This window comes from Oncorhynchus gorbuscha, linkage group LG09 (assembly GCF_021184085.1).
Source record: "Oncorhynchus gorbuscha isolate QuinsamMale2020 ecotype Even-year linkage group LG09, OgorEven_v1.0, whole genome shotgun sequence".
NCBI classification, from domain to species: domain Eukaryota; kingdom Metazoa; phylum Chordata; class Actinopteri; order Salmoniformes; family Salmonidae; genus Oncorhynchus; species Oncorhynchus gorbuscha.
The window spans coordinates 31,972,307-31,985,710 of record NC_060181.1 but is presented as its reverse complement, the minus strand read 5'-3'; the positions used below and the strand labels follow the sequence as shown (position 1 = coordinate 31,985,710).

The window sequence follows — 13,404 nt, the reverse complement described above, 5'->3', positions numbered from 1 at the left end:
TCCGGTGATGTGGTAGAGAAAGGCAGTCTGATATGCTCTGAGTTGATATTGCGCTGTGCAGACTGGCAGATAATTATCTGAGCTCAAGCTGGCTGGTAACTGAGCTAACGGTGAAGACTGCTAGCATTGGCTAACAATGACAAGTAGCTAGTAGCTAGTTTGCTGGCAAGCTCGATGGAGGTTCCAGTTATAAGGTATAAAAAATAGCAGATCCGTACCACATTGGTTGAGGCGGGTTGCAGGAAAGTATATTTAGTTCGTAGATGGAATGTGAGATTAAAATATATACGGAAAAAATGAAAAACAGACTATTTATAGACCATTAACACGGGACAAGACAAACACACGCCGACTGCTACGCCATCTTGTATATAGTTGTGTAAAGTACCTGAGTGGTGCAGCGGTCTAAGGCACTACATCTCAGTGCAACAGGCAACACTACAGTCCCTGGTTCGAATTCAGGCTGAATCACATCCGGCTGTGATTGGGAATCCCATAGGGCGGCGCACAATTGGCCCAGCATTGTCTGTGTTTGACCAGGGTAGGCCGTCATTGTAAATAAGAATTTGTTCTTAACTGACATGCTCAGTTCAGCAGAATTGTATGGATTTCTATCTAAGAACCAGAGGTCATGCAGTTCTCAGATGGGTACTTTGTATAATTACTTTACCAGCATATTTTATCATTTCAATATAGTTCTAATTTAGTTCTCAGCAGTATGTAATGTTTTGTTTTTGACAAGCAATTTGCTTCAACGCTAGAGATATTTTTGTCTTGTCAGGCTAATTTGATTCAACGCTAGAGATATTTTAGTCTTGTCAGGCTAATTTGTTTCAACGCTAGAGATATTTTAGTCTTGTCAGGCTAATTTGCTTCAATGCTAGAGATATTTTAGTCTTGTCAGGCTAATTTGCTTCAATGCTAGAGCTATTTTAGTCTTGTCAGGCTAATTTGCTTCAACGCTAGAGATATTTTAGTCTTGTCAGGCTAATTTGCTTCAACGCTAGAGATATTTTAGTCTTGTCAGGCTAATTTGCTTCAACGCTAGATATATTTTAGTTTTGTCAGGCTAATTTGCTTCAACTCTAGAGATATTTAAGTTTCGTCAGGCTAATTTGCTTCAACACTAGAGATATTTTAGTTTTGTAAGGCCAAACAAGTATTTTTTTGTTGCTGTCTCAGGTGCTGTTTTGGAGAGATTCCAGACGCTCTCGGGATTATACCAGTTTATTGCACAGCCGAGAACATGATGAAGCACTGAGGGTGAATCTCAAATGGAAACCTATTCTCTATATAATGCACTTATTTTGACCAGAGCCCTATGCACCCTAGTCAAAAGTAATACACTATTGGGTGTCATAGGGTGTCATATAGCATGCCATTTGGGATGCGACCTCAGTCTACATGCTTGGGCTGTATTAACATTGCAGTCACCTCCGTTCACCAAGACAATCTGAACCTGAGGTGACTTTAAATGCAGTAGGCCTGACTGCTGAACATTGATTGACCATCGATAAGTTGATTACCATGGGGGGGTCAAATTCAGACAAAGCAGATGATTATAGTCACACATTATGTAAATCCATGACGTTTACCATTCAGTCCGTCTTTGTAACAGCGCAGCAAGGGTCCAACAGTGCAGAATGCCTTCGCAATCAGCTGCTGAGACAAGCAATCAACAGCATTTTCCTGAGGGAGTTTTCAATTTCAATTACACCCACCTCTTTTTGGATAATATACAGGACACATTCTCCCAAGTCCAGTTCCTTTTGTGTTATATTTGATCTATTTTTGTCTTTTTTGGTAATTTTGCTGTATTTTCCAGAGCCTTAATCCATGAAATACAAAATACATACTGTACCCACTCTAAAATGTGTCAATATTTTTATTTATATAACCAGGCAAGTCAGTTAAGAGCAAATTCTTATAGACGGCCAACCAGGGAACAATGGGTTAATTGCCTAATTCAGGGGAAGAACAACAGATTTATACCTTGTCAGCTCGGGGATTTAATCCAGCAACCTTTCGGGTATTGGCCGAATACTCTAACCACTAGGCTACCTGCCACCCCAATATGAATGAAGTTGTCTTGCTATCAAAATGCCCCTTATATTTGCATGAAATGTATGAGGAAACCCTGTTGAATATGATGTTGAATGGTCTTCCTCTGGTTTGGAAAACCTATGAAATATTTAGTGTCTTCTCTCCTCTGGATAAGACTGCTGATTATAGATTGTTCTTCTCAGTACCTCTGAATCCTCTCTAAATGTCCTAGCATATCGCTGCAGGTTTATCACAGAGCAACAGAAGAGTAATGGCTGTGTAAGAAAGCAAAGTCCACCAGGGACGTGTACTACATCATTCAGATGTAACACCACCATCTGTTTAGTGGCGGCGCAAATGGCAAAATCACTACTTAAGATCAGCCATTTATAGACATATCTGTAAAACTGAGAGCCAGGCAGTAGGTATACCTGTAGACGAGCAGGTCTGGAGTCAGATTCCCTCATTCCTGATCACGAGACAGGGTTAGCTAATGGGCGCTATGGGTGTTCATTTATCAAGGTCAAGGCCAGCCAGCACTTTAAGACAGATTGCTCTGGGTTTCTCCTTGCTCTGCTCTATCATTAGCTGTTAAGGAATGTTTACAGAGTTTGCTTGTGATTAAAACAACATAAAAAATGAATTCAGTTGGGTAAGTCGGGATTGTTTCAGTCCCTGACTCGTTCCCAGCATCGTGTTTACTCCATTAGTGACTATTTATAAAGTGTTGATGGATGGTTTCTAATACGTCTGATTTAGCAATCTCTTTTATCCAAAGCAAATTACAGTCATGCGCGCATGCATTTTATGTATGGGTGGTCCCAGGAATTGAAACCACTATGCTACCGTTCTACCAACTGAGCTACAAAGGGCCACTATAAAAGTGCTATGAGGCATTTGACTGTGCCATTTGGGATGCAGCCTGTATTTTACTTGAAGGGCGCATGAGCAGTTAGTTTCACCTGGATCGTTGCCCTTCAGGACGTACCTGAGGCCTGAGGACTCACTGACCCGACCAGGGTAATAGAGGAGAAAAGGTGTGAGGATATTGACAAAATGTCATCCCAGAAATTAGAAGTGCCTAACAGCTTTGGGAGTCCTCCTCTCGTCGTTTTAAAGGGGGAAAGCTTTAACTTGGCAGCTCTCTGAGGACCTAACTGCCGTTATTGGTCCTCGTAGGCTTTAGCTTTACACCAACAGGAAGGATGAGACGCTTGTTTAGCCCCTCAGCTTCCCAGGGCGTTTTAGCAGAACGGTTTGTAGTTGAGTGTGTATTCAGAGGGGTTCCGCTCTGGGAAGAATACACCCCAGTGTTGAGACATGGTGTGAAATCAAATTACCACAAACCCTGTCAGGTGTTTCACAGTGTACAAGACACGTAAAGAGAGAACATGCATTCATTTGTTGCATCTCTTTCTCTCTCTTGCTCTCTCTCTCCTTGTCCCTTTCCCTCTCCTTTTCTCTCTCTCTGTTACTCTCTCTATATATATTTCTCACACTCACTCTCTCTCTTTCTCTGGTTTTTTCTCACTAAAGCCATGATGAGTGGTGTCAGGTATATATTAGCAGCTGGACACCAGTGAAAGTCTCACAGTGGTACCTCTGCTGTGAGGGTTGATTGGAAAACATCACACTCTGAATAACAACGTCTGGCTTCTCTTTGTGGACACAGAGCATAAATAATCACTCACATCTTAGCAGGGATCCAGTTTGGATAAGAGGAAAAAGGTTGCCTTTGTTTCTGCTGTTATTGTTCACTGGTTGAGTCATGAGCTGTGTGAGCAATGCATTCTTCATGCCAAGTCAATGATCTCCCCGGGGAAGAAACCCAACATGAATGCCTTCTCTGGACAATGTCTCAAGCAGACGTTTATAGATCCACAACAATGGACGTTTTTCCCCCTCTGTCCCCTTACATGATTTTCAATTGTTCATGTCAGCTTGTGTCTTTAAGTCCCGCCCCCCCCCAAAAAAACATGCTGTCAATCAAAGTTTAATAATGATTAAGTGCTTTGAAATGAGGAAATCATAAATGTCAACCTTCTGTGTTGATCTGGTGTATATATGGGCCTGTAGTGTCACCTCCAGCACTAAGCCAAAGAGAGGAGAGGAGAAGTGCCCCTGTCATAGACCTATTGTACTGTAGTAACACTAATATATATTTTGTACACAATAAAGAAAATCTATTTAATCTAAATATTGCTCCCAGCATTGATCAAAACGTATATTCTTGATCTGACTGTGTTCGCCTGCATCTTTGCGAACGAGTGGAATCATGAACAGGGGTTTGTTCGTTATGTTCCACTGCGTTCCCCATATCTGCCTCCCGGATTTGCCTTTTTAGCAGCACATTCACCACTCTCTCAAATGGCTAGCTCTGCCCCCTCGCGGCACAGGTCGAGGAAGTCGGCTCGAGTAGGCTAGCTGGCGGCAGAGACTTATGAAGGGCTCTGGCTAATATTACTTAGCCTGCTAGAGGGATGAAGTAGGAAGCTAACGTTATTCGGAGCTTACCTCAGCAGGAGCAAAAAAATAGGCTACTAAGTTCTCATAATAACTTTCTCATCAAACAAGTTAGGAACAAAAAAAAGAAGATATGTTTCAATATGAACATCTCCTATCTTCCATATAGAACTACATTAAAATGCCATCATAATGCAAATTATACAGTTCATACATATTGGTGGTTGTTTGTTCTTATCTCCATCTCCCACTGGAGTTGATAGCTTACCCATTACCTACTTTTTTTTTTACCACTACAGTTTTTTTAACCTTATTTTAACTAGACAAGTAAGATATGAACAAATTCTTATTTATAATGACGGCCTAGGAACAGTGGGCTAACTGCCTTGTTCAGGGGCAGAACGACAGATTTTTGCCTTGTCAGCTCAGGGATTCGATCTAGCAACTTTTCGGTTACTGGCTGGCCCAACACTAACAACTAAGCTACCTGCCGCCCCGAATACATCACTGATATTAATACAGAATTGTAAGTAATATTCTAATAATGAATGTGATAATACGATCATCTGTGAGCGCCATTGATGTCTGTTTGTGCAGAGCTTGATTAGTAATGCCTAGGAATACAAAGAGATGAGTTAACTATGTTACGAGTTACAAGTTGATGATATGCAATTCATCATTACAACTGACTGAACAGATGCTACGTGTCAGTGTGAATCAGTTCTCATATTTCGCTTCTTTCAGGGGTATAGCATTACAATTGTATAGCTAAGAGGCTGTGTGTTTATAGATCGACTGAGTTAGATGAACCTACAGCAGCTAAGGTGATAATGGCTGGGGCCATTTTTGCTTGGTTCTGCTGTTCTCCATTATCAGGCAAGGTGATAATGGCTGGGGGAGGGAAGGGGGGGGGGCACTCTGCTGTGATGGGCCGCCGGTGTCGGCTCTATGGCAGCTTTATGATGAATTACCTTTCTGGGTCTGAATGATAGGTCTGATACTGAATGATGCCAGCACACGATTGTTCTGTCAGCAAGTCAACGGGCACCGCTGAGAAATAAATAAAGAATAGCAAAGAAATGAACCACAATTCAAGACAGCCGTTTTATTTTTCATTACAGGTGCCATCTCTCATATACAGTATATCTCCATATCCTCTGTTATGGGACAGGATATGGGGGGATGGACACAGCCATCCTCTAAGAGAGGGAAGGCATAGTTATGAAAGAAACATTCTGTATGGACCTTTTGCATATGTTTGTAATGCCATGTAGAGTATATCTTTATGATTACATACAGCGGAACGGTACATCAATTCTGCACCTCATTTTCTCACGTTGACATTACTTCACTTTCCCGAACAGTTCATGTCATTCACATTCCAGGTAATGATTTGATGGCTGTGTGTTGTAGAAACCGCAACCTCTATTGTTCTCTATTAAGAAAAGGCCAGGGCGTGTCATTTTATTGTTAAAAAGCGATTCTGATGCATATCTCCTCTTTCTTTCCTTGCACAGCTCAGACGATTATTATGAGTACGGACACGACAATGGTGAGGAATCATATGAGTCATATGGTGAGTTACTAAGTGCTTTATTAACATATAAAATGTTGTTGAAATGAATACTGTCTTGTTCAATGTGGTTCTTTGTTCGTCAGCAGTTTGAATGCTGTTAATTCTTAAAAGGGGAGGGGGAAGGGGGGTTCTTAGCTGACATCTGGAATTGTTTAAAGATGGTCACATTATGGCTCATTTAGCTATTTGAGTTTGACGCTACAAACAGAAATTGGCACATAGACTGTATCTTCTTCAGACAAGTCTCCTGACACTTGTGTGGGGGTTGTAGAGTGAAATACCATTGTGTTGGTGAGAGTCTAGCCTTTCCATAGAGAGGTCAAAATAGGTAGGTAAAACAGTTCGGAAGCGACTGATGTTTTTGTGTCTTGTTTCATGAGCAAACACAGCTCTGCCACCTTTCACTGCAGATGTGGATCTGCTATATCAGCAGATGCGGTAGATTGAGACGGATATCTTTAGTTTCAACTGACAGATTTTGAAGGGGATTTTTTTCTTATGTTATGTAGATTGACGCACCGGTTCGTCAGTTGACTCTAAGGGTTTCCGAACCCACATGCAATGTAATTTCCCTGAGTAGGCGCCACATACATTTTTGGGACACATTTGTTGTAGATGTATCATTAGTATTATTCAGGGTGCCAGGTGATGGGATAACATGAGGCATGTTCTTTGTCAATATAATGGTAAAATAATTGCTGAATGATTATTCTGTTTCACAACTGAATTAGACCTCTTTTACGCAACTCCATATGGACAGTGCTCATTTCTCTGACCATGTCAAATACAATTCTGTTATGATAAAGGTTGGGGGATGTCTGATAAAGGCACAGTAATTCTATAAAGTGGGGCATGGCTACGTCTACACAATGCCTTGTCTGTATTCGTACATAAACCATGAGTGATAGAGTAACTGATATGCCTTGACGTCTGGTTTTCTAATGTAGCTTTAACCATAGTTTTATTTTCTGGTGTAATGACTTGAGCACTGTATGGTTCCTGTTAAAGTTCATGTTAATGTCACCTCATTACCCAGGTCTCCTCTTGCTTTGGCAGTCAACTCTTACAGTACTTCACAGTAAATGTATACAGTTGTCACCAGACTGAGACACTATCTGCAACATGAAGGACTTACAGTATATGTTCTTTGATCCATGATAACTTTGTAATTGACCATAACATAGGGCAGGTAGCCTAGGAGCCTGTAAGAGCTTTGGGCTTGTAACCGAAGGTCACTGGTTCGAATCTCCGATCTGACTAGGTGAAAAATCTGTCGATGTGCCTTTGAGCAAGGCACTTAACTTTCATTGCTCCTGGGTCACTGTCAATGATGGCTGATCCCTGGCTGTGAGGCTGTCTCAGGGGAAGTGGGATATGCAAAAAAACATGTGTATAATGCACACACTAGTATAATACACACTACAAATGTAAGTTAACACCTAATTGTTGTTATTTTAACTGAAAGAATAGCTTATTCATATTCATATTTGCAATGCAGATTAACACACAGGAATAATGTGGCAAGAAACTCTGGTGTAAAGTTTCTGGTGTAAAGTTTCTGGTGTAACGTTTCTGGTGTAAACTCTGGTGTAAAGTTTCTGGTGTAAACTCTGGTGTAAAGTTTCTGGTGTATCTCTGGTGTAAAGTTTCTGGTGTAAACTCTGGTGTAAAGTTTCTGGTGTATCTCTGGTGTAAAGTTTCTGGTGTAAACTCTGGTGTAAAGTTTCTGGTGTATCTCTGGTGTAAAGTTTCTGGTGTATCTCTGGTGTAAAGTTTCTGGTGTATCTCTGGTGTAAAGTTTCTGGTGTATTTCTGGTGTAAAGTTTCTGGTGTAAACTCTGGTGTAAAGTTTCTGGTGTATCTCTGGTGTAAAGTTTCTGGTGTAACTCTGGTGTAAAGTTTCTGGTGTAAGTGTATCTCTGGTGTAAAGTTTCTGGTGTAAACTCTGGTGTAAAGTTTCTGGTGTAAACTCTGGTGTAAAGTTTCTGGTGTATCTCTGGTGTAAAGTGTCTGGTGTAAACTCTGGTGTAAAGTTTCTGGTGTAAACTCTGGTGTAAAGTTTCTGGTGTATCTCTGATGTAAAGTTTCTGGTGTATCTCTGGTGTAAAATTTCTGGTGTTTCTCTGGTGTAAAGTTTCTGGTGTATCTCTGGTGTAAAGTTTCTGGTGTAAACTCTGGTGTAAAGTTTCTGGTGTATCTCTGGTGTAAAGTTTCTGGTGTATCTCTGGTGTAAAGTTTCTGGTGTAAAATCTGGTGTAAAGTTTCTGGTGTAAACTCTGGTATAAAAGTGTAAAGAACTAACCTCCAAAGCACACACACAGACACACACAGGCACACACAGACACACACAGACACACACAGACACACACACAGCGGGTAACAGCGCCACACTAAATGCTTTCTAACAGGTCAAAATAAAGAGGTGTTTGACAGTTCAAAGGAAGGGGCTGTTTAAATGATAAACAGAGTTGATGGTACATAGCTGATCTCTAAACACAAGGTTACCTTGGTCACCGTCTCTCTACAGTGAGTGCCAGAGAGACGGTGACAGGTTTAATTAGAAACCATTGGTTATGGGCTGCCAGCAGAGACCATGTCAGGGAAAAAACTGTTCTTTGTGAGCCTCTGCTCTGCTCCGGGGATGAGTCTCTGCTGGCTAGAGATCACACAAAGGCTGCCATCGATGTAGCAGGCACTTGGCACATAGACAGCACAGGGCCTGAATGAGGTCTGATTTGGGCTAATGGTTATTGTGCCCTTTTGCTAGGATCCACTACACTGGCTCTTTTCAAGTAGCTATTTGATCTTCTGTTTCAATGATCTAAATGCATCCTTCTAGGTGAATGACAAGCTTCTTGGAGGATGTTTTGTTTGAACTACAGAGGCTGTGGGAGTCTTCTGTTGTTCCAGTTGGATAAGCCATATCAACATCAGACTCTCAAAGGATTTTGGGACCAGAAAGTCCATGATGCTTGATTTGTGTTCACTGATGAAGACAGAACCTTGACATAATTGAACTATTTTTGACTGGATTGATACCTGATTAAAGTATGATAGCTGAATGCTTACCTCAGTTCCAGGCAAAGGAAAATACAAAACCATTTTGTCCAATAACCTCTTGACGTCAGGGTAAAAATGACATAAACATCTGAGTTACACAAAAGTGTGTGTGTAGAAGTGTTTCTTACTGTTGTTTCCCTATAAAGCAGGTCAGGAGGAGTGGACAACTAATCGCGGCAAGGTGCCAGCTGCACGGACGACCAAGGGAGTGTACAGAGAGACGCCCTACTCCAGATATTGAACTGATTATGCAACAACCTGCACAATCCCTCACGGACGTGTCATCAAGTAATGGATTTTATACGGACGCTCCCTTTTTAGAATAAAAACACTCAATCGTAAATGTGGGTTTTAAAAACAGAAAAAACCTGGTATCATATCAAGACTGTTTTCACCAGAATAATGTGTATATTTTAGTCCATCTACCCACTCTTAAACAAGTAGATATCTAAATACCATGGGCCTGGTTATAGAGGGATTGGTCACTTTAATATGTTAGTGATTTAGTTGTAGAGAGGTGAAGTATTGTAGATATTTTTTTCCTGGGGGTGATTGGTCAATTGTGTCCCTTGTAAATGAAACCTTTCCAATCAGAAAACAGAACGATCCTGAAATACATATTGTTGTTTGATCTCCTTTTGTAAATGATAGTTATCTCGTGTTAAAGGGCTTATACAAGCATGGTGTGGAATCATTGTGGATAGTGTCAGCTGTTTTATTCCTATCTTAAAACGTGTGTAGACGTGTGCGTTTCTGTTTCATTCCCCCCTTTAATCAATCTACATTCACAGGCCATACTCTTCTTTTTTTGTGTAAAAATCTTCAGTAAAAAATAAAAAAAAGAATCAAGAGCTACAAAACATTTTTATGTAAAGCTCTTAATAATTAATTGTCAATCTATTATTTTTTTTAGGGGTTTAAAAACCTGAAATGCTTTCAGACAATGTAATAATCCGTTTCTTGAGACGTTAAACCATGTAGAATTGGTCTGGGAGCAGAAATAGTGTATTAGCATATTAACCTTCTCTGCTTATGTAGGCCCTTTACATTTTTCTTCTTGGTTGATGCTCAATAAACTTTTTGAAAGAAGTAAGTTTGTGTTCAAGAGCCTAATTCTGTATTTACATAGCTAAATAGAAAAACACTATAATCTAAACTAACAAAACTAACATTGGAAAGAATGATGCTGATGATAATATTGAAGTGCTCACTCTAATACAGGTTTTTATGTACCGTAATGAATGTATAGACTCCTGAGCGAGACCATGTTGATCAAGAATTAGCGTCTGAATAATATCATAACATGTCAAACCGCATAAAAGTTAACATTATTTGTATGAAAAATCTTAAAACTGAATGCCAGCAACAAAAACAACACCATTTTTGTAAGAACTGTGTCGCATATTTGTATTTTACAATTCAGGTAATGTTTTGTAGGGAATGGTTTTGATACAATGTCAATCACAGATTTAAGTCTTTGATGTTGTGTGTTTTGTCATGTGTTATCTCTTAATAAAACGGATTGTGTTACAGCATAGGTAACAGTGCAGTGCACTAACATATACAGTAACAATGGCATCGGCACCTGTATTTGTCTCGCTTGCCTATCTGACAATGAGTCACTTTGAGTATCTTATAATAGACAGTGCTATTACATTTGAATGACGACAAGCAGTGACACCAGGAGAAACACCTAGGGACTGTTCATAGCTTTTCTACTGGATGTAAGCAATGGCTTTCACACAATTGTATAGAATTTGTATGGAGGGGAAATCGTTTCTGTTGTTGTTCTGCTCCCTGTGTTCCCCTCTGGTGGTGTGGCCCTCTATCTCTCAGTCTATAAAGACCCATGTGGCCCCTGCCCTTTGGCCATGCCCCTCCGTTAGAGAGCCTCTAAATGACCCCTGACCTCTGAACCCCAGCGGTCCTCCGCACTGAGAGGACGGCAGACAGACAGTAGCTGTTTTAAAAGACTTCCGTCCATCCGTTCCACAAGGTAATCAAACCCAACCAACCTAACCTCACCCTAACGTAGACTGACAAACATAAAGCACTAAAACCAAAAAGAACTTTAATATGTTGTTCTTTATTAAGTCTTTCTTAATCTTGAAGGGGTTTAAAAGTCAACACTGGGGATTAATTAGACTTCGATATAAAACATTAAAAAAAGAATATAAATAGCTGTAATATTTCTAGAAAGTTTTATAAGTATATAAGTATTATAAGACTTAGATAAAATATTTTGTATTGTAAGTCAAATGAATGACTCTTTAACCGTACTAAAATCACTTTAAATTGCAGTAGTTTGTTGTCTTTCTGTACCTTTATTATTGTAATCAATCATGTTATTTCCTTTATTTTAGGCTGGTGCCAGAGCCCACGGTCCGAACACCCCCAAGCTCTGAAGGTGAGTTGCAAACCACGCTATTCTTCGGATAGTTCTCCTCCTTTCTCCTCCTTTAAATCAACATAACCATGGAGCTTTTGTTACAAATACAGTATTAGCCCAGATTAAAAAGCTACAGTGCTCTATAGTGCACTACTTTCAGAGGCAATCAGAGGCAGCTGTTTATCGTTGTCTCTGATTAGGGATCATATTTTGGTAGCTATTTTCCCCATTGTGTTTGTGGGATCTTGTCTACAGATAGTTCCCTGTGTGCACACCAGCAGCGTCACGTTTCGTTTCTGCTTTATTGTTTCTGTTTGATGAGTTTCAATTTATTAAAAATATGTGGACCTCTACGTACGCTGCCCCTTGGTCCAATCATTATGACGAGCGTGACACCTAAATATGTTCAGGAGTAAAAATGTGTTTAAAAACTTCTTATGGATCAAATCCCGTTATCGGGATCGATTTGACAACATCCGGTGAAATGGCAGAGCGCCAAATTCAAATTCGCTTTACGGCGAAAGAAAACCATGCGATTATCTGAGGACAGCATCCCATCAAACAAACATATGACAATCATATTTCAACCCAACATGTGCAACACAAAACTCAGAAATAACGATATAATTCATGCCTGTCCCATAAACATCACGAATGGTCCTTTTTTTTATTCATTCCGTCATTATACCCCCAAAATGTCAATTTATTTGGTGCGTTTGATTCAGAAAAACACCGGTTCCAACTCGCCCAGCATGACTACAAAATATTTCAAACAACTTTCCTAATCCAACTTTAAGTGTTTTAAAATGTAAATAATCGATACAATTAAGACGGGATAAACTGAGTTTAATAGCTGATAAAATGAAAGTGGAGCGAGCTTCAGGTCACGCGCCCCAAACAACTGAGTACACTTGGCTATACACCCAGAAAAGAAAGGGCTACTTCTTAATTTCTCAAGAGAAACATCAACCAATTTATAAAGACTGTTGACATCTAGTGGAAACTATAGGAACTGCAAGCAAATTTATATTAAAACGGCCTGCCATAGGAAACCAATGGAAAACAGATTGACCTCAAAAAAAAAATCCCTGGATGGATTGTGCTCAGTGTTTCGCCTGCCAAATCAGTTCTGTTATACTCACTGTTATACTCATTTACACAGTTTCAAAGTGTTTTCTATTCAAAGTGTGATTCAAATCTACTAATAATATGCATATCCTAGCTTCTGGGCCTGAGTAGCAGGCAGTTTACTTTGGGCACGCTTTTCATCCGGACATGAAAATACCACCACCTATCCCAGAGAGTTAACAAATCACATAATAATTTTCATGGCTCACTCTGCGTGCAATAATCGTGTTTAACATGATTTATGAATGACTACCTCATCTCCGCACCCCACACATACAATTATCTGTAAGGTCCCTAGGTCAAGCAGTGAATTTCAAACACAGATTCAACCACAAAGACCAGGGAGGTTTTCCAATGCTTCGTAAAAAAGCATGGTGAAGTTATTAATTACACTTTTGATGGTGTATCAATACACCCAGTCACTACAATGATAAAGACGTCCTTCCTAACTCGGTTTGCTGGAGAGGAAGGAAACCCTTCAGGGATTTCACCATGAGGCCAATGGTGATTTTAACAAGTTTAGTAACAGAGTTTAATGGCTGTGATAGGAGAAAACTGAGGATGGATCAACAACATTGTAGTTACTCCACAATACTAGCCTAAAAGAGGGAGTGAAAAGAAAGAAGCCTGTACAGAATACATAAATGCATCCTGTTTACAATAAGGCACTAAAATAAAACTGCAAAAATGTTACCAAAGAAATGTCCTGAATACAAAGCGTTATATTTGGGGCAAATTCAACACA

General features: G+C 40.0%; 1 protein-coding gene across 2 annotated transcripts in view; it reads left to right on the top strand.

The window, feature by feature from the left end:
- khdrbs3 (KH domain containing, RNA binding, signal transduction associated 3) overlaps positions 1 to 10,235 on the top strand; it is a 177,932-nt gene extending 167,697 nt beyond the window's left edge. Inside the window, exons 8-9 of one of the 2 annotated variants that reach the window (XM_046360875.1) lie at positions 6,024 to 6,082; positions 9,292 to 10,235. In XM_046360875.1, coding sequence (XP_046216831.1) covers positions 6,024 to 6,082; positions 9,292 to 9,383 — 151 coding nt within the window. In that variant the 3' untranslated portion in view covers positions 9,384 to 10,235. Of the gene's footprint in view, positions 1 to 6,023; positions 6,083 to 9,288 lie in introns of both variants that reach the window. The other variant, XM_046360874.1, reaches the window with a different exon arrangement.
- Positions 10,236 to 13,404: the final 3,169 nt, after the last annotated feature.